Source organism: Trachypithecus francoisi, unplaced genomic scaffold (assembly GCF_009764315.1).
Source record: "Trachypithecus francoisi isolate TF-2019V2 unplaced genomic scaffold, Tfra_2.0 Lachesis_group4, whole genome shotgun sequence".
In the NCBI taxonomy this organism is placed as follows: Eukaryota; Metazoa; Chordata; class Mammalia; order Primates; family Cercopithecidae; genus Trachypithecus; species Trachypithecus francoisi.
The window spans coordinates 44,515,180-44,538,168 of NW_022681469.1; the positions used below are offsets into that span (position 1 = coordinate 44,515,180).

The 22,989-nt window shown below is 39.4% G+C and overlaps 1 protein-coding gene across 4 annotated transcripts in view; it reads right to left on the minus strand.

Moving 5' to 3' along the window:
* Nucleotides 1–16,885, minus strand: part of MDFIC (MyoD family inhibitor domain containing) — a 93,748-nt gene extending 76,863 nt beyond the window's left edge. For 2 of the 4 annotated variants that reach the window (XM_033191897.1, XM_033191895.1), the window contains exons 1-2: nt 16,279–16,885; nt 15,785–15,985 (exon numbers count right to left, since the gene is read on the minus strand). In XM_033191897.1, coding sequence (XP_033047788.1) covers nt 15,785–15,878 — 94 coding nt within the window. In that variant the 5' untranslated portion in view covers nt 15,879–15,985; nt 16,279–16,885. Of the gene's footprint in view, nt 1–8,252; nt 8,287–15,784; nt 15,986–16,278 lie in introns of those variants that run through there. The other 2 variants (XM_033191896.1, XM_033191898.1) reach the window with 2 other exon arrangements.
* Between the last annotated feature and the right edge of the window lie 6,104 nt (nt 16,886–22,989).

The window sequence follows — 22,989 nt, forward strand, 5'->3', positions numbered from 1 at the left end:
TAAACAATCAAGCAACTGCAAAACAGAAGGTAGTGACAACTGCTCCAACATAATTCTGGCTCAAAGGCTGACCAGCTGTGTGACTGGGACTCATTGTCTTCATCCTCTTCATCAGGAAATTAGAGCGTTAAACTGGATGAACGCAGAGGCCTTTCTGGCTCTAAAATTCTGCAAATCTGATTCTGCACAAGAGCTAAACAATAGAGCCAAAAGCTCATACACATGCAGAAGAGTGTTTAAAATGGAGTCGAGGAAATCATAGAAAAGCCATTGTAGGGCATTGGATTTGAATTAATTCTCAAAGAAAGTGACGAACATGAATTGAGTGAGAGTAAATGGAAAAAGTAAGGGTTCCAAATGATCAATTTAAATACAATATGTCCTACTCAGAAATGACTATCTATCTTAGAGAATCAATACCCTTTATCTTCCTGTTTCTAAAGAAGGGCATGAATGGTAAGAAACAATCTTCTCCAATCTCAATTCTTCCTGTTGAAGGAGAACGAAAAATATTCAGGTAAACAGAATTTCCGTTTAATTTAAAACTCTATAACACTTTACCTAGTTGGCATTATCTAAATTTAAAACTTGGTAGTTTTACTTGTCTACAACAGTTGGAGGACAAAATAATAAGATGGTGATTAGCAAGAGAGAAAAATCTAAGAACATTAAAAATAAATTAGAAAACAACATATAAAATATAATATATGCCACATAACAGCCACTCAACTAGTATGTGTTTGTTACATAAGTTTCTTTTTTTTTTTTTTTTTTTGAGACGGAGTCTGGCTCTGCGGCCCAGGCTGGAATGCAGTGGCCGGATATCAGCTCACTGCAAGCTCCACCTCCCGGGTTCACGCCATTCTCCTGCCTCAGCCTCCCGAGTAGCTGGGACTACAGGCGCCCGCCACCTCACCCGGCTAGTTTTTTGTATTTTTTAGTAGAGACGGGGTTTCACCGTGTTAGCCAGGATGGTCTCGATCTGCTGACCTCGTGATCCGCCCGTCTCGGCCTCCCAAAGTGCTGGGATTACAGGCTTGAGCCACCGCGCCCAGCCAATGTTACATAAGTTTCAAAAAAATAAAAATGTTTTCTTTGTTGAAAGAATAATCAATGTTTGGAATTACAGTACTAACAGTTTTCAAAGGACTTCAATATATAATATTTATTTGATCTTCAGAACCATCAACAGTGTAATAAAGAGAAAAACTTAGCCCAGTTTTACTGATGAGAAAACAGAGTCTCAGAGATAGATATTCAGTTGGAAACAGGAGGATAAAATCCAGAGTTAGAAAAGATCTGCAGCTCAGCTAGTTTCATATCCCACTCAATGTAGAAAGGTCTACCGTAATATTCAGCCCTTCTCCAAAATTTCAATGATTGCTACTTCACAAGGGGACATCTTGTATTCTTGGTCAGATTGGTGCATTGACAAGTTATTCTTTTTTTTTTTTTTTAACATAAATCTGCTATTAAGTCATTTATAACTATTCTTAGTTCTGCCCTTTGTAGGTAGGAATAGTAAGCTTTACCTTTTCTATAAGACAATTGTTCAAACTATTGAAGAGGGATATTTTTCCAACAATTTATAATCAAGCAATAATATTATCTCCATAACTGAATGCTTTTAACAAATAATATTATAGTAACAGAAAAACCTGAGAATGTTGCTTCAAATTTCTGTACATGCCACAGTTTTCAAAAAAATGGGGGCAATATTGCCACTGAAAAGTCCAAATACTTGAAGCCTTCCTGATGAATAAAAGGATTCTCATTAGTGTCTCTGGGACAGAAGGACTCTCTCCTAATTTTACTCTGCACTAGAGAAGTGACTAAAAGCAAGGGATCTAAAATCAGGGTGCCTGCGTCCACCACTAATGATGTGGATCCTGGACAAGTTAATCTTTGTCAGTTTCTTCATCTTTAAATGGGAATAAAAACAGTCTCTATCTCGTAAGGTGGACGTGGAAATAAATGAAATCAAGCCAGGAAAGCACAGTGTCTAATATAGAATAAGAGCTCATTCACACTGGCTATTTTTATTCCATTAAGTGTTATTGCAATAAGCACCTTTTTAAAACATGCTATAAATAAATCATAAGGAGGCTGGTAAGGGCAGTATCCATTCAGTAATCTCTATATGAAAAACCAGACAATAAGTATGTTTCCAGACTGAATACAAGGAAAAGTATTGTTTCCTTTGAGTAGCTGTATGTTATTTTTTTTCCTTATAGACAATGAAAAGTATATCCTCCAAAAGTTTTCTTTTGAGTGCACATCTACATACAAAATTGAATAACTGTGTTTGACCCCACAGCCTATACCTATACATTCTGATTTCCCCAGGCTTAGGTTTCCTAGTCTACTTATATTTACCGTTATTCTGTTTTAATGCTTTTTAAAAAGTATTCTTATAAGCCACCTCAAATATTCTACTGAACCAGGCAGAAGTGTGTGTAAACTCACAAACCAAAAAAACAAAAACAAAAAAGAAAAATACATTTTCTACTTGTTATCCATACTTTATTTGCTTACTTCAAGAAAGACTAATATAAATTATGCTCCTTGGCAGGAATCTTTATAAAACCTCATAAAACTTAATCAGGGTAAAATATACTTCTATTCTTATAAAAAGGAGTATAACTAGCTCTCTTTGTGTTTAAATTTTGAGACTTTTGCATGTTAGCTCTCATACACTTCCATTAAATATTTGATGATAATCTATGACAGAGCATTTGTAATCTGCATATTATATATAGTTATTGCTGATATGCAATCTATATTCACAACTCCCTTATCTATAACAAACTTGCTTTAAACAATTTCATATTTACTCTTCCATTAAAATACCAGCATTATTACAGATGATTGATACGTATTCTAGCTTATGAAATTTCAAGTAATCTGAGACTAAAGTCTCTGGGAAAAGTAACCAAAAAAAAAACTGGGTCTGTATTTTCCCCGCAGTTCAGAATAATGTGGAAATTCTGCAAATGTTTCCCAACTGTAACCTTTAAAAAACCAAAGATAAGGCAGCTTTCAGGAAGACCTCAGGCTCTGGAATTTTACTTCTTCACTGATCCAAAAAAAAAAAAAAAAAAAAAACCCTCAAGCTTAATGACCTTTAAGGAACATTGCAAAACCAACCTGCTTTGCCTAACATTCTAAAATGGATTAAAATCGCATTGTCCGAAAATACACGTTAAGATAACCAAAGCATTTAAACAGATGAGTGAATGAACATATGCATAAATTTCAAGACTTTGCAAACACAAGGAAGTTATATAATTATACACTATAAATGTTTGTTGAGTAAGTCAAATGCTTAAATCAACGTAATTTAATTAATTCATTATTATCAGTATTTTGAAAAATAAGAAGACTTCTGAGCAAGATCTAAAATATATTCCTTTGAAGGGCTTCTTATGTATTTGGCAGCATATGGTATATTTAGACCCAAAAGAATGGTGGGCAAATTATACTGACTCAATCACTTTATAGGTTTAGGGTAGGTAAAAGGAATGGAATATGTACAAACAAAATTGGAAAACAAATTACAAAATTATATGAAAATCCAATTGAGTATAAATATGCAAAGAAATAGGTACAAAGTGCAGCAATCATTTAACATACATCTCAATAAATCAGGGCTCTAAATTCATGAAGGGAGAAGGAAGAATTGTGTGCTTTCCACTCAAGAAAATAAGCGCTTGGGACATGGCACGCTGACTCACGCCTGTAATCCCAGCACTTTAGGAGGCCGAGAAGGGTGGATCACGAGGTCAGGAAAAGGAGGCCATCCCTGGCTAACATAGTGAAACCCCGTCTCTACTAAAAATACAAAAAAAAAAAATAGCCGGGCGTGGTGGCGGGAGCCTGTAGTCCCAGCTACTTGAGAGGCTGAGGCCGGAGAATGGCGTGAACCCGGAAGGCGGAGCTTGCAGTGAGTGGAGATCGCGCCACTGCACTCCAGCCTGGGCGACGGACGGAGACTCCCTCTGAGAAAAAAAAAAAAGAAAAGAATCCCTTGGATAACAGCAATCTGATATGAGGACCCAGGACACATCTCAGTCATCTTAGTCTCTTGCACCTTTTACATCTAAACCTACTTTTCGACACTCTAAGAATAAATTTTTAGGATGATTGACCTTGAGGCACAGCAAACTCCTTCCTTCTTACATACAGGTTCAGTTATGTTTATTCAGCCAAACAATATATTCATACTAAAGCCAAACATTCATGGGCTTATGAAATCTGGAGTTAAATGGGCTCTCAGAGGCCCCTCTGACAACCTGATAAAATAAATTCAGATGAAAACACTGGACATTCAACATTCTCAAGAATAGGCCAAGGACTATAGGTATGAATACTTACAGGGATAGAGAAATGGCCTCAGAAAATAGCTTACTCCACTTCTGGTATTTTAATTATTCAGACCGTCCTCACATTTGGCTAAAATCTACTTCCCTAAAATTTTCACTGATTCATCGTATTTTGCTTTTTGCAAAATCAAACAAAGTAAAAAAATCAAAGTCTAATCTTCTCTCCATTTGACAGTGCCATATTAGAAAGTATCTTATGTTCCTCTGTCTTCTCTGTGCTAAATATGCCCAGTTTATTCAATGGTTTTTCAGAGGCATCACATTCTAATCACTCTTATAGGCACAATAGCCTTCTTAATCTTGTCTAGTAAACTATCATGTCCATCTGTGACAGACTGGATTAAGAAAATGTGGCACATATACACCATGGAATGCTATGCAGCCATAAAAAAGGATGAGTTTGCGTCCTTTGTAGGGACATGGATGCAGCTGGAAACCATCATTCTTAGCAAACTATCACAAGAACAGAAAACCAAACACTGCATGTTCTCACTCATAGGCGGGAACTGAACAATGAGATCACTTGGACTCGGGAAGGGGAACATATCATGGGGAGGGGGGAGGGGGGAGTGGGGAGGGATTGCATTGGGAGTTATACCTGATATAAATGATGAATTGATGGGTGCTGATGAGTTGATGGGTGCAGCACACCAACATGGCACAAGTATACATATGTAACAAACCTGCACGTTATGCACATGTACCCTAGAACTTAAAGTATGATAAAAAAAAAAAAAAGAAAGAAAAGAAAGAAATTGTCTGATTGCCAAAATCCAGAGACACCATATCTATAGCAGGTACCTTAACTGGCAGTCTATTAACTCCATTATAAAAAGGAATGGAGGCTGGGCACAGTGGCTCACGCCTGTAATCCCAGCACTTTGGGAGGCCGAGGTGGGAGGATCACAAGGTCAGGAGTTCAAGACCAGCCTGACTAACATGGTGAAACTCTGTCTCTACTGAAAATACAAAAATTAGCTGGGTGCAGTGGTGCACGCCTGTAATCCCAGCTACTCAAGAGGCTGAGGCAAGAGACTTGCTTGAACCTGGGAGGCGGAGGTTGCAGTGAGCCAAGATCACGCCATTGCACTCCAGCCTGGGTGACAGAGTGACACTCCATCTCAAAAGAAAAAAGAAGGAATGGAAGATTCACACCCATCTTTAGTCTTTCAGCATAGTAACTTGCATATGCACCACAGTTTAAAAACCTTTCTGTTACCTCTCAGTTACACAGAGTTATTTTATCAGAACACTTTTAGTCTCAAGCTCTCTAGTTAAGCAATGAACTCTTACTTGGCACTATTACAAGAATGAAGGCTAGTGGAAATCAAAAGTGAATCAAAGGGGGTTGTTTAATCTGTAAGAGCATTTCAGAGTTATGATTTGAGTCTGATCTTGAAATAAACAAATAGATGACAGAGAAGAGTTTTTCAAATAGTGGCAAATGCACAAATAAGATAATTGTAAGTGAATCTGAAGTATATTGAAATTAATTTATGGGACTTCAGAATGGTAGATATAGAACTGAAATCAGAAGGTGTGTCCTCTGTCAATTTTCATAAAGGCCCAAATCAGGAACTTCTTATAAACTTCAGTAACTCAGCCTCTCAATTTCTGGGCCCTCCCCACCCTTGCTGTGGAGGAATGAGTTCTTTGGATTCTCCTCGCAGACCACAACCTATATTCTTCTGGCTCTACCATCTTTGCAGTCTCATCAACTTCTACAGTTTCAGTAAACTTCAGGAAGATAACTTGTAGATCCATTATCCTAGCCCTGACACCTATCCTGAGCTACAGATTTGAAGTTTTAACTCTACATAAATATATCTTTAGCAACTCAGACTCAAAATTTCCCAAAATTCATCAACACTTTTCTTCTCTTCCTGCCTGTTTCCGTAACTGTTGCCTGTGTCTTAGTTAATAGTAGTCACAGAATCACCTTCAACTCTTTATTTTCTTTTTATGTCGCCTATTCCAAAATAATCAATTACCAGATTCTGCTAGTAATAATTCCCCAATTTCTTGCAAATCTATACTTTCTTTTCCACACCCACTACCAGTGCCTCAGTCTCTTTACCCTCCAATCAAAAATACTTCCTAACACCAAGATTAAATATGTTACTCCTTAGCTGATGTACGAATTATATCCATTTTGCATATTGATGAAAAACTGATATAGTTATTTGAACATTGTGTATATTTTATATTGTAAACTCCCATACTTTCTCATGCCTAATAATTTTATCTTGTATCCCCATGAGAAGTAAATAGTGCAACCCGTCAGATCTTATGTTTTGCTTGGATAATGAAAGAAATAAGAACTATGTTTATAGAGACCCAAAAGCAGTGTCTACGTTTACAAACACCAGAAAGATCAGGCTGATTTGCCATGAAAAAGAGTAGGAGGACAATGCCTCGGAGTGGCAAAAGTAAAGAGAGGAAGCTGGTTCCTTCATACTCTGCCACCTAGTTTCAGAGAGCCTGTCACCCGCTCGACCACAAGGTACCTTAGTTTCAAGGCTCAACCCAGCATAATACTCACCAAAAAACCCTACAAACTGTGTATTCTTTAACTATGGTCACTAGCAGTCCAAATTAGACAAAACTGATTCCTTCTCGCCATCCTGAAATCCTCTCTCAAACTCTAAATTTACCTGCTCCAAGATGATACCAGTCAGTTGGCATCTGGCCATAAATTAATCTGTCACGTGGCTGTTATTCTAATCTTGAATCGATATTTCAGTAAGAGATTGCAATTTAATTTAGTAAACATTTGTGTCTCATTCTCTCTCATCCTGTTGAGAAATTCCTTGCAGACAAAACTATACATTCTTAATCTTCACAGGACCTTGTAGGCACACCGAAAAGTATTTGTGGGCAGGGTTTTCCCATTCAAATCTCTCAATAGTAAAATACATGTGCTAGCATAAAAATTAATTTCAGACTTTGTTCCTGAAACTAATTGGGCATAAAAGCACATGTATATGAATCATCTCACTTGAGATCATGTGGGTGTGAATCTGAAAACAGAAGTAGACTGTAAGTAAAAACCACAAACGAAATTAAATTCATGTTAAAATAACTCTTCTCATAGTTTCTACTTAGCAAACCCTAAGTGATTAGAAGAAGAATCTATAAAATATAACTAGACTTCAAAAACTTAAGGTTAAAAAGCTTTCCTCCTTCAGGACATGTAGGCTAATGTAAAAAGAAGATACTAAATAAACGTTTAAGTAACTTCAATAAAGTTACTGGAAAGACAAAGAGAGAGGGAGAGGGAGGAGGAAAAAGGGAGGGAGGGAGAGAGATCAAGTATCCAAAATACTGGTGCATACACATAGCACTGTTTAAGACAGAAGGGCTGCAGCATCTTTCTTTGATCTACTCTAATGAATCACTGTAGTTAAACTGTCCAAAATCTAGAATCTAGTCAGTACATAATATATTCTCTTAATAAAAACGGAATACTTTGAGAAGTAGAAACATAGAAACCACTTGATTTATCCTCTGCCTTTGTACAGGAGAATACTTACATTGTCTCAGAAAGATAATCTGGTTGAATTTTTTTATCTGTTTCATGTGTTGTTGTTCTAAATAACTTTGTATTTGCAAATGGCCTAACTTTAGATTGTGTCAATTGAAGTTTCCTTTTTATCCCCAAACCTTTTATTATTATAGAAATATAATCCAGTAAAATACTTGTACACTGGAATTAGGCCTTGTTTCCATGAAATCATCTCAACAAGATCCAGGAAACGAGGTTCAAAGAAACAGGAAAAGCCTTTACACACCCCAAAATTCCACAGTTTCCCTCATAGCCCTGTAAAGGTCACTCAATCATATATGTTAAATCCTTGTAAGTGAACTGACCAAACAAAGCAACAGCCATAATTTTTTATCGCCAGAGGTCTTAGTCTGTCAATCGCATTTCTGGTCTCTGGATTATCTTCCCAGCCTGGAATATAAGACGAGTTAACATAAACACACTCTTCCCACACATGCGTGATACACATCCCTTGTCACCCTCTCATCACTCCCACCCTGCCAACCTCTAACCGTATGCTAACTGCAAAATCCATTCTATCTGTTTCCCTTCCCAAGCTCCTGCATGCTCCTTGGCTGAGAAAGACAATCAACCATGCTGATCACTTCCAGTAAGAATTCATGCCATTCAGTCCTAGTTAATCTCTTTGTGTTACCCAGCAGGCATTTTATTTGCCGCAGATTGACTACCTCTTTAATTCTTCCCTCTTCCAAATCTTTTCCAGACATCTCAGATTTCTTGATTCATCCTAACCTCCTTTGCTCTCAGAAATTGTTACCATTTACTTTGCCGGGATATAGGCCCTCAATATTTATTCTGATATCAAATTTTGTCTAGATTATCACCTATCCTTTTCTCCCACCTCCATCTCAAAGAGGAATATTCCCAACTTTCCAAAGACTGGTCTCTTCATCCCATTCTTTCCTAGAATTTTTATCTTTCCCTTACAAATACCTACTGCTCCACTTCCTCCTTCCTCTATTTCCTTTCTTCAATTTCTCTGTATCTTCTGGCTTTCTTCTCATTAGTGCACAGTGAGTGTACTCAATCCACCCATCCAAGCAAGAGAAGTCTTCCATGCACCCTGTTTCTCCTTAAACAAACCAAAACTCTTTTCATCTTTTTTTTTTTTTTTTTTTTTTTGAGACGGAGTCTCGCTCTGTCGCCCGGGCTGGAGTGCAGTGGCCGGATCTCAGCTCACTGCAAGCTCCGCCTCCCGGGTTTACGCCATTCTCCTGCCTCAGCCTCCTGAGTAGCTGGGACTACAGGCGCCCGCCACCTCGCCCGGCTAGTTTTTTGTATTTTTTTAGTAGAGACGGGGTTTCACCGGGTTAGCCAGGATGATCTCAATCTCCTGACCTCATGATCCGCCCGTCTCGGCCTCCCAAAGTGCTGGGATTACAAGCGCGAGCCACCGCGCCCGGCCTCTTTTCATCTTTTGTATCCACCAAATATCCAATGCTCCTGTGACTAAGAAGACTCAACAGCTCTTCCTAGGTTTCCACTCAGGCTCCAAAACAAACTTATGAATTACCTTAAATTTCTACTTCTCCACCATCTCCCATATAAAATATTTTGCCCAACCACCGGCCCGGCACAGTGGCTCACACCTGTAATCCAGAACTTTGGGAGGCTGTGGCAGGCGGATCACAAGGTCAGGAGTTTGAGACCAACCTGGCCAATATAGTGAAACCCATCTCTACTAAAAAATACAAAAAATTAGCCAGGTGTGGTGGCACGCAACTGTAGTCCCAGCTACCCAGGAGGCTGAGGCAGAAGAATCGCTTGAACCTGGGAAATGGAGATTGCAGTGAGCCGAGATCACACCACTACACTCCAGCCTGGGCGACAGGGTAAGACTCCATCTCAAAATAGATAGATAGATAGATAGATAGATAGATAGATAGATAGATAGATAGACAGACATCTATATCTATATCTTTTACCCAATCATATCAATTCATCAAAATGTGGACACTGTGCTTGGTCTCAGGAGTTTCAAAGATGAATAAGTAAAAATCTATTCCCTCAGGGGTTCTCACAGCTAAGTAAAGCTCTATCCTACTTTTGCTATTGTTCTTAAATCAATTTCCTCAATTTTACTCCTGCTAATGCTAAGTCCTCTAATCTTTTGTCAGCCTATTATAATCACTGCCTCCACTCTTGCTTCTTCCTCCAAAACCATTCTATAGGAACTGTCACCAGAACAGTTTTCCTAAAAACACCAGTGGGTCCCGTCCTTTTCTTCTTAAGAAAATTCAGTGGTCACCAACTCCTACAGAAGGGATATGCAAGCTCCTCAGCAAGAGAATCAGGGCCCTCCTGAACTGACTTTAGCCTACCTTGTTCTGTGCCCCTTCATACAGCCCATACAATGGTCTTGGTGAAGTACCCAATATTCTGTAATCATCTCCCCCAAGATTTCTTTGCTACCAGGTATCTCCACAGAGCTGAGTCCTACAACCATGCTATGCTTGCTGGTCCAACTCAAATCAAAACTTTTCTTGAGGCTTTTCCGAATCCCCTACTAGAGACATTTTCTCTCACCCATGTTCTGCCGTCACACTTTCTTTGTGCCTCTACTATGGCACTGATTTCCTTAATATGCCAGCCACAGGCTCAGCATGTACCATGCTATTGCTTAGAACTTTTTTTTTCACAGTTCTCAACTAAAACAGGTCAACCTCTCCAAATGCTTTCTTAAATTTACAGATATATCTTCTTTAACCACTTTCTTCCTCCCTTTTTAGTTTTTTCCCAGTTACATGCTTCTCTTACTCATTTAGTTCTTTTTTTAACAAAGGGAAAATGAATATGCCCAGCTGATAAGGACTCCACTTGTATAACTGAAATCATAGAATGTACATTAGGTCCTTTAGACATAAAAAATTAGAAGTATAAGTTAAAAGATTCATTTTCTAAATTGAAAATGTTCCCAAATCCTCTTTCAAATCTACGTCTTTCTATATTCTTCTGATTAAGCCTGTCCTTCCTCAAGCAACTGTATTCAAAAAGTGTTTTAAACCAATTTCTATTCAGTTTAACTTTATTCTTGGTTATTTGTATTTGCTGCCAGTTTTATAATAGTATGTTTTCTGTGAGTTATTATAGGCAGACACAATTTAATAAAACTTAATTCTAACAATCTTATGACATTTATTAGGGAACTAAATATAATTTATCACTCTGTTTCTATGAGAAAGTAGAATCCAGGTTCCAAAAGTCCAATTTACAATGGAACACAACTCATGCGAAAACTGGAGACTTCTTTCCTTGTTTTGCCATATGTTGGAGTCTCCAAAGTGTAGAATAGCAACAATATCTGCTGAGATAGTAAAATAAATATTAAAATTCTATTTATTTAGTCTGTTATTCTTTTTAAATTTTACTTTTGCATTTCTTTTATAATGTTCAAAATGTATTTGTATTATAGTACATATAATTATGAAAATAAATAAGCTTTTTTGAGGATGACTATGCAGCAGTATTTTGAGGATGAATTGAAGCATACGATAAAAATCTTGGAGAGGATCATTAGAGAGTTTACATGGAGTGATAATAATTTAAACTTTGGAACTTCAAAAGGTGAACTTTTAAAAAGCTTTCTGAAGCCTTTCCCTCCAAAAAAAAAAAAAAAGGAAAAAAAAAAAGACTGTTTTTAAAAGTCTACCAATATAACACATCTTTTCAGAGATTAAAGCCTATAAAACAATGGTTCTCAACTGGAGTTAAGAAGCACCTGAAGCTTGATTAAAATGCAGATTCTTGGCTCTTACATCCAGAGATCCTAATTCTGTAAGTCTGGGATGAAGCCAAAAACGTCAGTTGCCTCAAGGATAGCAGGGTTTCTCAATCTCAACATTACTGTTGATTCTTTCTTGTAAAGGCTGTCCTATCCTATGCATTACAGAATGTTCAGAAGTGCCCCTGACCTCCACTCACTAGATGCTAGTAGCACCCCCATTATGACCATCAAACATGCCTCCAGATATTGCCAAATGTTTCCTGAAGAACAAAATTGTCCCCAGTAGAGAACCAGGATTAGAAACTGTTCAAAGATGACACACTTTGTGAAATGCCATCCTTAATCAAAAGGATAAAATAATATGACAAAAATAGAAGAATACAGATATGTACAAGTATATATTATGTACACTGAAATAAACTAGCTTCCCAAAAAGAAAATCTAATTAGCCTCTATAAGCTACTGACAACTCAGCTAAGCTTCTAAGTCAAAGCTCTTCTTATGTAATTTCAACTTGATTTTCTCCCCAGCTTCTATTTTAGATTATTTTTAATTAACTTCACTGGCATTTTGCATCCTGCTAAGAGAAGTCCGCCTAATAGTCTCAGAGGACTCTCCCATGAGAGAAGAGTGCATTAAATCACACATTATCACATTAAAGTACATTCCAGCACTCAGAGTCCAACGGTCTACATCTTGGCAAATGTAATGTGGTGGGGGTTGGGGGAAAGATACAGGGATGGGAACAAGCTCCAGTGATTCATGATATCCCAAGCCTGTTGTCAATGAATCCAGCCCTATAAAAAAGTTGAACTGACTCTCTGCTTCAACTGCATTTATCACAATGGCATACAATTTATGTTATAATTTGTGCTTCCACCCTGATTTCTTGCTACTGACTGCATATGAGACCTTGGGCAAGTCACTTAAATTCTTTGGACATCCTTTCCCTTATCTAAAAAATGAGCAGACTGGATTAAATTATTTCTAAAGACCTCTCTAGTTACAAATCTCAAACTTATGAAAGAAGCAATTAATTCAAAGGCTCTTTGGATTATAGGAGTTCTAGTAACTATTGCACCAAAGGTCAAATACCTACATTTTCAATGTTGTTTTATAGCACAAATTTTAAAATACTTAATCAACACAGGACAAATGGCAATTAGAGGGACCACATAAACAAGATCCATTCTCTCTTAAAATAAAAGTAAGTATAATTCAAATGGCTTTTCACCTATCAAGACATGTATACAAGTACTTTGCATGAGAAAGTAAATCAATATTTCCCAAGGTAGTCACAAATAAGAATATAGCTTTAAATTACATGTTCACTTTCTATTTTCTGTAAGAGAGATCACCAATCAGCTGCTCAGAGGCCACATCCAGCCTACAGTTGTGGTTGCTTTGTTTGGCCTGGACAAAATTTGTTTAATTAGTTGCAAACTCTTAAAAATGGAGAGATGATACATACAAATCTGGATTTCCAGTATCACTTGAAATATCTGAAGATACTAACCCACTTGGCAACAATTAGCTAAAACTGAGGAATGTTGTTTCCTGATCCATGAGCTCTCCAGTTCCCTAAACTCCCCATTGCTCCATACTGTTTGACATCTATCCTGGTTCTCTCTTACAGCCTGGAGCATGTAAGCTTGTGTCCCTGCTCTGTAACTATTTTCAAAACATATGGGAACGATTTGTAATGTTTTTTAATGCTTTCAAAACAATAGAAAAGCTTGCAGAACCACAGCAAAAAGGCAGAAATTTTAAGGAGGGAGAGTATGCGCTTAATATGGGCAACCTTTCTAATTCTTAATGTTAATACTAGAATGGGCTGCACTACAGGTTTTTTTTAACAAAACACCTAAAAGGATATGGAACTGAATTTTAGACTTGATGTGGAGTTCAGATTAGAGAATCCCTAAAATTACTTTCAACTGTGATGTTCCATGCCTTTGGTTAACAGTATGGATAGCTCATCACAATATAGTACAGTAATAAATGTAGAGCTTGTAAATGTCATTATTAACCTATATATGTATATTTAACTTTGCAGAGATAGACTTGATCATATCCTTCATGTTCCTGAAATAATTTTTTTCTGTTAATTTGTATTTAAAATTCCACTTTTTTTACTGACTTTAATATAAAGAATTTAAAAATTGGGTTTCTATTAACTAAGCAGCCATATCCTACTGAAGAATTATTAAGCTGTTCTTCAGAAAGGATGACAAAGAATCCAAGGACAGAAGCAAGAGGATAAAAAGAACTTGAGAAAGGGCTTAAGAGTAGAGTGGCCTTCGAGCAAAGCTTCTTCACAAATGTCTTTATCAATAAAACCAACCTAACCAAGATTCCCTTGAAGCTTTCCTCTACCCATTTGCTCCAAGAATTTCTTTCTTTAAATACACCTTATGAGATCACCTGTTTAAAATACAGTATTCTAACAAGATTCTGCAGATTCTCTTTTTAAAAATCAACTTTATGTTTAAATTAAATTGATCCCCATTTAAAGAAAGTTTTCAATCAAAGCTAAACTAATAATAATTTTTAAAAATGTCTAACTATGTTGCTAAAGCTAAGGCAATTTTCAGGTAAAATATAACCCAAGAGTTTCTACACTGATAATGTGTGTTGTACCCAACAAATGTGCTACTTCAGGCCATTCTAGATGCTCTGGTTCTTAAGGTCAGATCATGTGACACAATCCAGCATTCTAATGCACAGATACAAGTACCACTGCACATTCTCCCAGATGATTTTAAAAATGCAAACTATTAAAGTTAGATATTGTAGATATTAGCTATTTCCAAATCAAATTATTTTCCTTGGGTGTTTGATGTTGATTTTTGACATAAGCCTAGTTTAACAATAGTGATTAGCAGCTCAAGTGTGAGCATAAACAGCCCATCAATGAGTCGATATGACTACTAACAGCATGCCTAATGACAGGAAAATGATTGTGCTGACAATACAATGTGGAGAACATGGGCTGCTTCTGAGAAAACATATGTTTATCATTCTAGTGTTCTGATTTTCTGCAGTTAATCATTTTTATTTTCTCTGTTTAGAAAACGGAGTCACTCATTTAGAGGCAAAAAATAATGATAAATATAATTCAGTTTAACAGCCCTGGGTACCAGAACATTTTAATTTAACCACAGACATTTTCTGCTTTTACCTATTGTGGCTTGAAAGTTAACTCCTTTCCCAATTTTGCTGCCTTAAAAAAGTCTCCCTAAGATTCACTACATTAGTACTAGAAGTGGGAAATAAAGCTATCAGATATGCCTAAAATCAAGGGTATAGGGTAGGTTTTTGAGCACTGGAAAAATTACTTAGTTCTGATATATCAGTGACAGAATTATTTAGCTCAAAACCATCCTTAGAGTAAAGTGCATTAGAAGTTTAAGAACTTTCGTCTGTGTCACCAATGGAAACCTGAAGTATATTGCCTTCAAGAGAAGAAAAGTTCAACTCGTTTAGAAGCTTGTTATGGAAGTTTCCCAGACGCAAGAGTATTTTATAGGCTGTGTGTGTTTACACTTTGGAAGAACACAAAGAAGCTAATTCATTCTTGGAAAGTGTTTCTTATAAACCTTGTTTATTTCAAAACAAACCAGTTACTGAAAACATGCATAAGCCATTCCAAAGCTATTGGTCACAGAAAACAGAATTATCAAATGGGTCGTAGAGGAGCCAACAAGAAACAGAAAGATGAAACGGAGTGAGTGCATGCTTGTTCAGAGGGCTGGGGCAGTCCTGGACCTGCTGAAGAGACCTAGAGGAGAAGCGCTTCAGAACCTACACATTGAGTCTTAGGCCCAAACATGCATATGCTTAAGAAAGAAGCAATCCTGTCATCCTGTTTCTTCGCAACCAAAGGAAGGGGGAGTGGAGGGACCAACGGATCCCGCCCTCTTACCCGGTTGTTGATCTAGGGAAAGGATCCTTAAGAACTTGCCTGAGTAACGTGAACTGTGCAAAAGTTCTCAACTATGAAGTGGGAGCCCCTCCTCACAGCACTCCACCTACCCCCATCCGTACACGTGTGAGCAAACTGAAAAAGGCAACAACGACAGAGAAGCTTGCCACTGGCAAGCGCGCACTCACCCTGGGCTGTGGAGCCCAGCCGGCCGCCGCCCGCCTCGGCCGCGCGCTGCGGCCCCGCGGGCCCGGGAGCGAGGGTTTCGCCCGCGCCGGACATGGGCCGCTCCGCCAAGCCCGCGCCGCGCCGCTGCCGCCTAGCTCGCCGCCCCGCAGGGCGCCCGGAGGAAGGGCTGTGAGGTGCTGGGTGCAGGGAACTGACTGCTTCTGGCAAAAAAATGTACAAAAATTTTTTAAAAAAAAATGTTTTTAGAGAAGAGCACACCACCCCTGCGGGACGTTCCCTCCGCCTCCACTTCCCTCCCTCAAACTCCACCCCGGGGAAGTTTTGATTTGAAACTAGCGAGGAAAACTGTTACAACGCAAGTTGACAGCGGCGGGGTCCCGGGGGTCCGAGGTGGACCAAGCGGGGAGGGGCTGGAAAGAGAGATCGGGTTTGGGAGAACCCCGGGGATAAGGATCAAACCCCTCCTCTTCCCAGCCCGAAGACGACCACCTACCTCCGCATCCCCCCCAATTGCTCCAAGTCCCTTCCTCCGCCGCCTCCTCTTCCGCCTCGGAAAGTTATCGAGGCTCCGGCAGCGGCCGCATTTTCGCCCCGGTGGCCTGACGACGGCGGCGGCCGCCCCTGCGCGTCCCTCCCGCCTCCCTCCGGCTCAGCCCAGACGCCGCAGTGGCGGCAACTGCGGCAGCGGTGGCTGCTCTGACTCCGCGCACCCCGCCCCCTCTTTCCAGCCAGCTCACTCCAGCCGGCTCCCCTGCAAGGGAGCCTTCCCCCTCTCTGCCTCTCTTTCCCCCCTTCCACTCCTACACTCCTGAAACACTTCTCCCTCTGTTGCTCCTTTTCATCACATCCGGATCGGGGAGGCCTCGAACTCTCGGCTGGAGGCCCCGAGGCTGAGGGCGGCGCGACCCGGGCTCGGCCGAGCGATCCCTAGCGCCCTGCGCTGTCTGGGTCAGGAGGCCAGAGCCGGCCTGGGCTGGCGCGGGCTCCCCACCCGGGCGCTGCGCCCTCCCGGGGCTGGGAAAGAGGAGTGAATGGGCAGGTCCCTGGCTGCCCAGACGTCTCCCCACCCCGTCCAAAAAGTCACCTCATCCTTTCTCCTTACTCCTGCCCCAAGACAGACGGAGGCTTTGGGAATATCCTGAAGAAAATCTTTAGGGTGGACAAGGAGAAACGAAAACACTATTACAGTATCGAACTTTCCTGGTGGGATAGACGAAGTGTGTGTTTGAAACCTTGACCCGTGGGTTGAACGTTTACTCACTTCATCTCTGGCTTCTAAATTACTCTTCGGTCAAACAGGGTTCCTGATCAGGTAAAACCAGTTGCAGCTGCACGAATCCGCTGGAGGAATCCAGGCAAACAAGATTGGCACCCTTGTGGATGCCCTGGTACTGGCCCCAGCCTGGCCTATGGCAAGCTGAATGCCTCACTGGATCAGTGGTATCTGAGGGGAGATAAAACTTGTGGTCGGAAGTAAAAAGCTGATCAACTTTCCGTTTATAAATGAGACATTCTGATTGTAGCTTAATCTGATAAGCTGAGAATAGCAATTGTAAAGTAATTTACAGATATATAGTACTTCAGTGGTATACTCAGATAACTTTGGTCTTTATTTCATTTTGAGTGAAATGCAGAATTCATTTGTAGAAAGCTAGAACGAACTCATCCTTCGATTCCTTGGACAAGCGAGGAATCACAGTAACGTTATCAAAATTGAAGAAAATGTACATTGGATTCATTGTCTTTCTAGGTGCATCGTTAATAATATCCCAGAAATTTCATTTCTTCAGAAAACGCATTGGAATTGATTCCAATTGTTTACAATGATTTGTTACCTATGAAGAGACAGTGCACTCTAACTTGATTTCAATGATCATAAAAAAGACAGCCTTCGGCCGGGCGCGGTGGTTCACGCCTGTAATCCCAGCACTTTGGGAGGGCGAGGGGGGTGGATCACCTGAGGTCAAGAGCTCAAGACCAGCCTGGCCAACATGGTGAAACCCCATCTCTACTAAAAATAGAAAAAAGTAGCTGGGCATTGTGGCGGGCACTGGTAATTCTAGCTACTGGGAGGCTGAAGCAGGAGAATCCCTTGAACCCAGGAGGCGAAGGTTGCAGTGAGCCGAAATCTTGCCGTTGCACTCCAGCCTGGGCGATAAGAGCAAGACTCCACCACAAAAAAAAAAAAAAAAAACAGCCTTCAAAGTTGCTGATGACAGTCATTCAGACCATACTCCCCAAAAAGACAAATGACACTTTGCCCCATGACCCATAACTAACACTTTTTTTTCATGTGGAGATTTCAGAAATGGTATGAATTCAAGTGCATTAACTCTCTTGAAAACTTGTCTAGGAGCCTGGACTATTTGGAATTTGTTTGATGGAAGCAGATCAATTCTGAAGATGACTTCATCACCACCAGAGAACAAACATTTAGGACGTCTCAGAGCCAACTGTAGCATCATCTGCACTCAAAATTTACCTGCTCTGGAAAATTCTGTTTTGTCCCTGTACCATTCCTTGCCCTATTTTTAAAATTCTCTCACAAAGATGTTAAGGTGCAATAATATAAAGAAGTTACAGCTTTCTTCTAGAAAGTCATAATCAATGATAAATATTTGTTCACTTAATTTCACACAGTCCTTAATATTGCACACGTGGTGGTTGATTCCATAGATATTCTTTAAATTAAATTTTAAAATCTTACTCTTTAATGGAGAAGACACAAAATTAAAATAACATTAGGAGCAAATGAGAAGCTGTAGGGTAGAATCACCAAGGTTGTCAAATACTGTACCTCTTTCAGCTGTGTGACTTTGGACAGTTAGTCACCCACTCTATATACCTTGCTTGCCTCATAATATGAGAATGAAATTCTTCGTAGAGTTTCTTTTTGAGCACTAAGTAAGGTAGTTTTCCTATAGAATTTGGAAGACTGTCAAATAAGGGAAAAAGTGTTCAAAAGTATCAACTGTTACTACTATTTACACAGAAGCATCTTGAGGGGTAAAGCTTAGCATGACATAATGACTGTATCAAAAGGGTCATATCAAAATACCAGGTTGTCATGCAATGCACCTGACGCAAATGAGCTCAATGAATTCTTCCATCTGTCCATCTGCCCTATAAGTAAATTGCCAAGATTGTACCTTCAGGATTAGAACTCAGGTCTGTCTCTCTTGCAGGCTATCCTGCATCCCTAGGTAACTCAGGTCTTCCTTCTGGAGGATCTAGAAGTGGTCTTAATGCCATTAGCCTGGTGTCTGATATGCCAGGAGTTAAGTGTGGGCTCCTGAGTGTCCCTCACACCTCCCATTTCCCACATCCCTGGCTGCACTTGCTTGTTCTGATTGCTTAGTTTGTTTCCTGACAAGCACTCCCCTATATTCATCTCTCATTCTTTCACTCAGTGTCATGAACTAAGTTTGTGTTTCCCCAAAATTCATATGCTGAAATCTTAGCCCCTAATGTCAGTGGGGCTAAGTGGGGTGTTAGTAAGTGGGGCCTTAGGTTATAAGAGTGGAGCCCTCATGAATGGAATTAATGATCTAACAAAAAGACACAAGAGGCCAGATGTGGTGGCTCACACTAAGGCAGGGAGACCTTTTGAGGCAAGCACTCTAGGACCAGCCTAGGCAACATACAAAGACCCCATCTCTACAAAATTGTTTTTAAAAAATTAGCAGGGCATAGTGGCATACTCCTGTAGCCAGTCACTCTAGAGGTTGAAGCGGGAGGATCACTCAATCCCAAGAGTTGGAAGTTACCGTGAGCTATGTGGGATACTGCACTCCAGTTTGGCACTCCTGTCTCTTAAAAAAAACAGACACACAAGAGTTTCCCAAGGCTTCACCTTCTAATACTATCATCTTGATGATTAGGATTCAACATATGAATGTTGGGGGACTACAAACATTCAGACTCTACAAAGGGGAGACATATTTTCTAAGTTACTATTTATAAAAGCCACTCTGGTATTATGCATAAAATTGTTTGGAGGACTGAGAGTGGATCTAGGGAGTCCAATTTGGAGGAAAGGGTTGATGCTGGCAGAGGGAATGAAGCCAAGTAGATAGGGATAAAGGATGAGGAAGCTAGAGGAATTGAGAGCAACTGCCAGCTTTCTGCATCTAGGTCGATGATGGTGGTACGACCTACAGAGATGAAAACATTCAGGAGAGACAGTTTTGGGGGAAAGCTCCTGAGCTAATCATGTAAATGATGCAGCATGTGTGAGACACCTAACTGGAACTGTCCTACATAGGCTGCTGGACATGGGACTGGATTATAACCATATAAATGGTACTTTACTAACTAGGAGGTTATCAGAGTGCCCAAGGCAACTGCGCAGAGTAAAAGGTGCCCTGGAACTCAGTCCACAGGTGCCTCTCTCACTTTCTCCACATCCTTCCCAGTGACATAATACTATTATCTGCTTGGCTTGGAGAACCACTACTGTTTAAGTACTACTACTGTCCGTGTCCCACTTGCTACCCCAGATCCCCCTGGGTTGTCTTTATTAAGCTAGATTTTTCCATGTCTTATGCTATCTTAATCTGGGTGGGTGGAAATTCTCCAGGGGTATCAGCTTGCTGGTGAAACTCAATGCCCTACCCTGGATCAGTCCCCCTGCCTTTGAAATTCTTGTGTGCCTTACAACCATTCCTGCCTAGTGATGTGCACACTAATGATGATATAATAGTATGTGAACACATTGTGAAAGAGGTCTGACATGAGCTAAGCAAATGAAATAAAGAACTAATTAAAAGAGTTTATAAAGCATCCTTATGGACTACTTAATCTTCATCATTCATTCATTAAACATTCATCAAACATTTATTGTGCATCTACTATATAGTAGGCCACATATTAGGCTCTGGAGATAAAGAAATTTGATTTGATGTCTTGAAAAGCAGCTAAATTAGTTTTCACTTGGGCAGAGGCTTATTTGCCTAGTAAAGTCAAAATTAATCTCCTTACATAGATATCTAAACCAGAGGTCTACAACTGGGGTGTGTAATTGTAAGGGCATTCCAAGGGATGCATAAGACAATCTACTGAAATTTGGGCAGAAAATATTAGAGTGAGCATTTATATATGTTTTTATGTTATAATTTTTAATTTCTATTTTTGAGTATCTTTTTATATAGTGTATTGCGCATTTGTACAAAAGTACTTGGGTATGATTTATAAGTAAACATACATTAAGGGTTCACATTCAAATACCCTCTTTGTTTAAAAAAAAACTTTTTACCTTTAAAGAGTCATTCCCAGATTATATCAAGGGTAGTTTTTCTGGAAAATATATTTACCTCATTTATGTTAGAAGCAGGACTTTAGCAATCTCCAAACCCAATGACCTAGAAACCAGGAAATAACAACAACATACTAAATACCTAAAATAACCTTCACGATGTTCAGAAAATGACAACACAAAAGACATAATCCTTCTCAAATCTTACTTGTTCTTTTGTGAATACACACCTCTAATCAAACTTTATTTTCCATTGTTTCAGCTCACAGTGTTTTAGAAGAAGAAAACTTAGGGCGCAGGGACATGGAGGGGAAGGGATTAGCTAAGGGAGCTATTAGGTCAGAAAAACTGACAGCAGGAGAGATGATAGCTGACAGACAACGAAGATACAGGAAAATAAACATGTTGTAACAACGCCTTTGTGAATTCAGCTTCGTGAAATAGTCTATGCTCCTAATGAGAGCCTGAGTCATTAAGGAAAGAATCAGTTAGTTATATGAGTGCTATATTCTGTTTTTAGGGGATCAAGTCAATCTTTTTACATTCCAGGAAAAACTCTTTCAAACATGTTCAAAAATTCCTTTAAAAATAGTTTGCTACTTGAAAGAGTAAATTCCACAGAATAACAATTTTACAGCTGCAAGGGGAATTAGCAATCATAATTCCAGGCCAAGCTGTCTTGATCGCATTGCTCTACCTCCTAGTACTGTGTCAGGTGCAATCAGGTGCAGGGGAGGTCAGGTGCACAGGTTTCCAGAAGCCTGCTCTTAGAGTAGAGCACTTTCTTCCTTTTCTCCATAATGTATTAGTCCTTCTCTTAAATTTTAACTGAAACAACTGGTTCTTCTGCTTTTTAAAAGTTTAAAAATCACCAGTTTTGCCCAACTCCTTCATTTAATGTGTAAAAAAAATTACAAAGACATAAAGTTTACTCACTAGGTTCAACAAACATATATGGAATGTTTACTATATGTCAAACCACATGCCAGACACTAGAGTTTCAAGTGTAGAAGAAACACTGTTTTAGTCTTCTGAGAATTCATGGTCTATAAGGCCAGAGGCAGAAGAAGGCAGCAATGTAGCAGCAGAACAGTCACCCAAATACTTACCGTACTGCAGGAGCAAAAAAGAAGTAGCACCTACCTAACTCAGCTCAGGCGTAGGTGGGGAGAGTCAGGGTACATGTTAGAAAGAAGATAATACCAAATTGAGTATTGTCGATGAGTAAGTTTGCCTGTCAAAGAAGTTAGGGAATTCCAGACAGAAGTAACACTTACAAAGACAAAGAAATACGAAAGCCCCAGAGAAGTTAAATGACTTGGCAAAGGTCAGTTCATGGATTAATTACAGAGCCAGTCTTAGGAGCCTAAATTTCTTGTCATGGAGGCTTCTTGCTCCAGCTATCTGGATAATGCATGTAAATGAATCCATCATTTCTAAGTGATGGCAAAGTAAGGTCATGCCTGTTGTTATATTTTTAAGTTCCAAAGATTTTCTGTTATGAATGGGTAACCGAAGAACCAGGCATAAAGTCTCCTGTTGCTGAATTAGTCCTCTCCAAGGTCTCAGTTAGTGTCCCTTTCAGTTGGCTGACTTCTCTGGCCTGGGGCACTGGCTTTCAGGGTCTCTCCTTGCTGTCACTGTACTTTCCTTCTTGTATTTTAAAGGAAGGGAGGGAGATGTTAAGGCATACAGTGGCACTTGTCAGATAAAAGCAACACGACTGAAGACAGAAATGAGAATGGTCATAACATATGCAGTAGACAATAAGTAGACGTTTGCTTCATACTAAGAAACTGAACCTAGATATACCAGGAGAATAAAAATTGTGAAAAATTTTCAATACAAGGAGCTCCTGAAAATAATGACCGATCTGCTGAAACTGCAGTTGAAAATAATGTCAGCATGATGATCATGACAAAAATGTTTAAAATGGTGTAGAAGATGAGG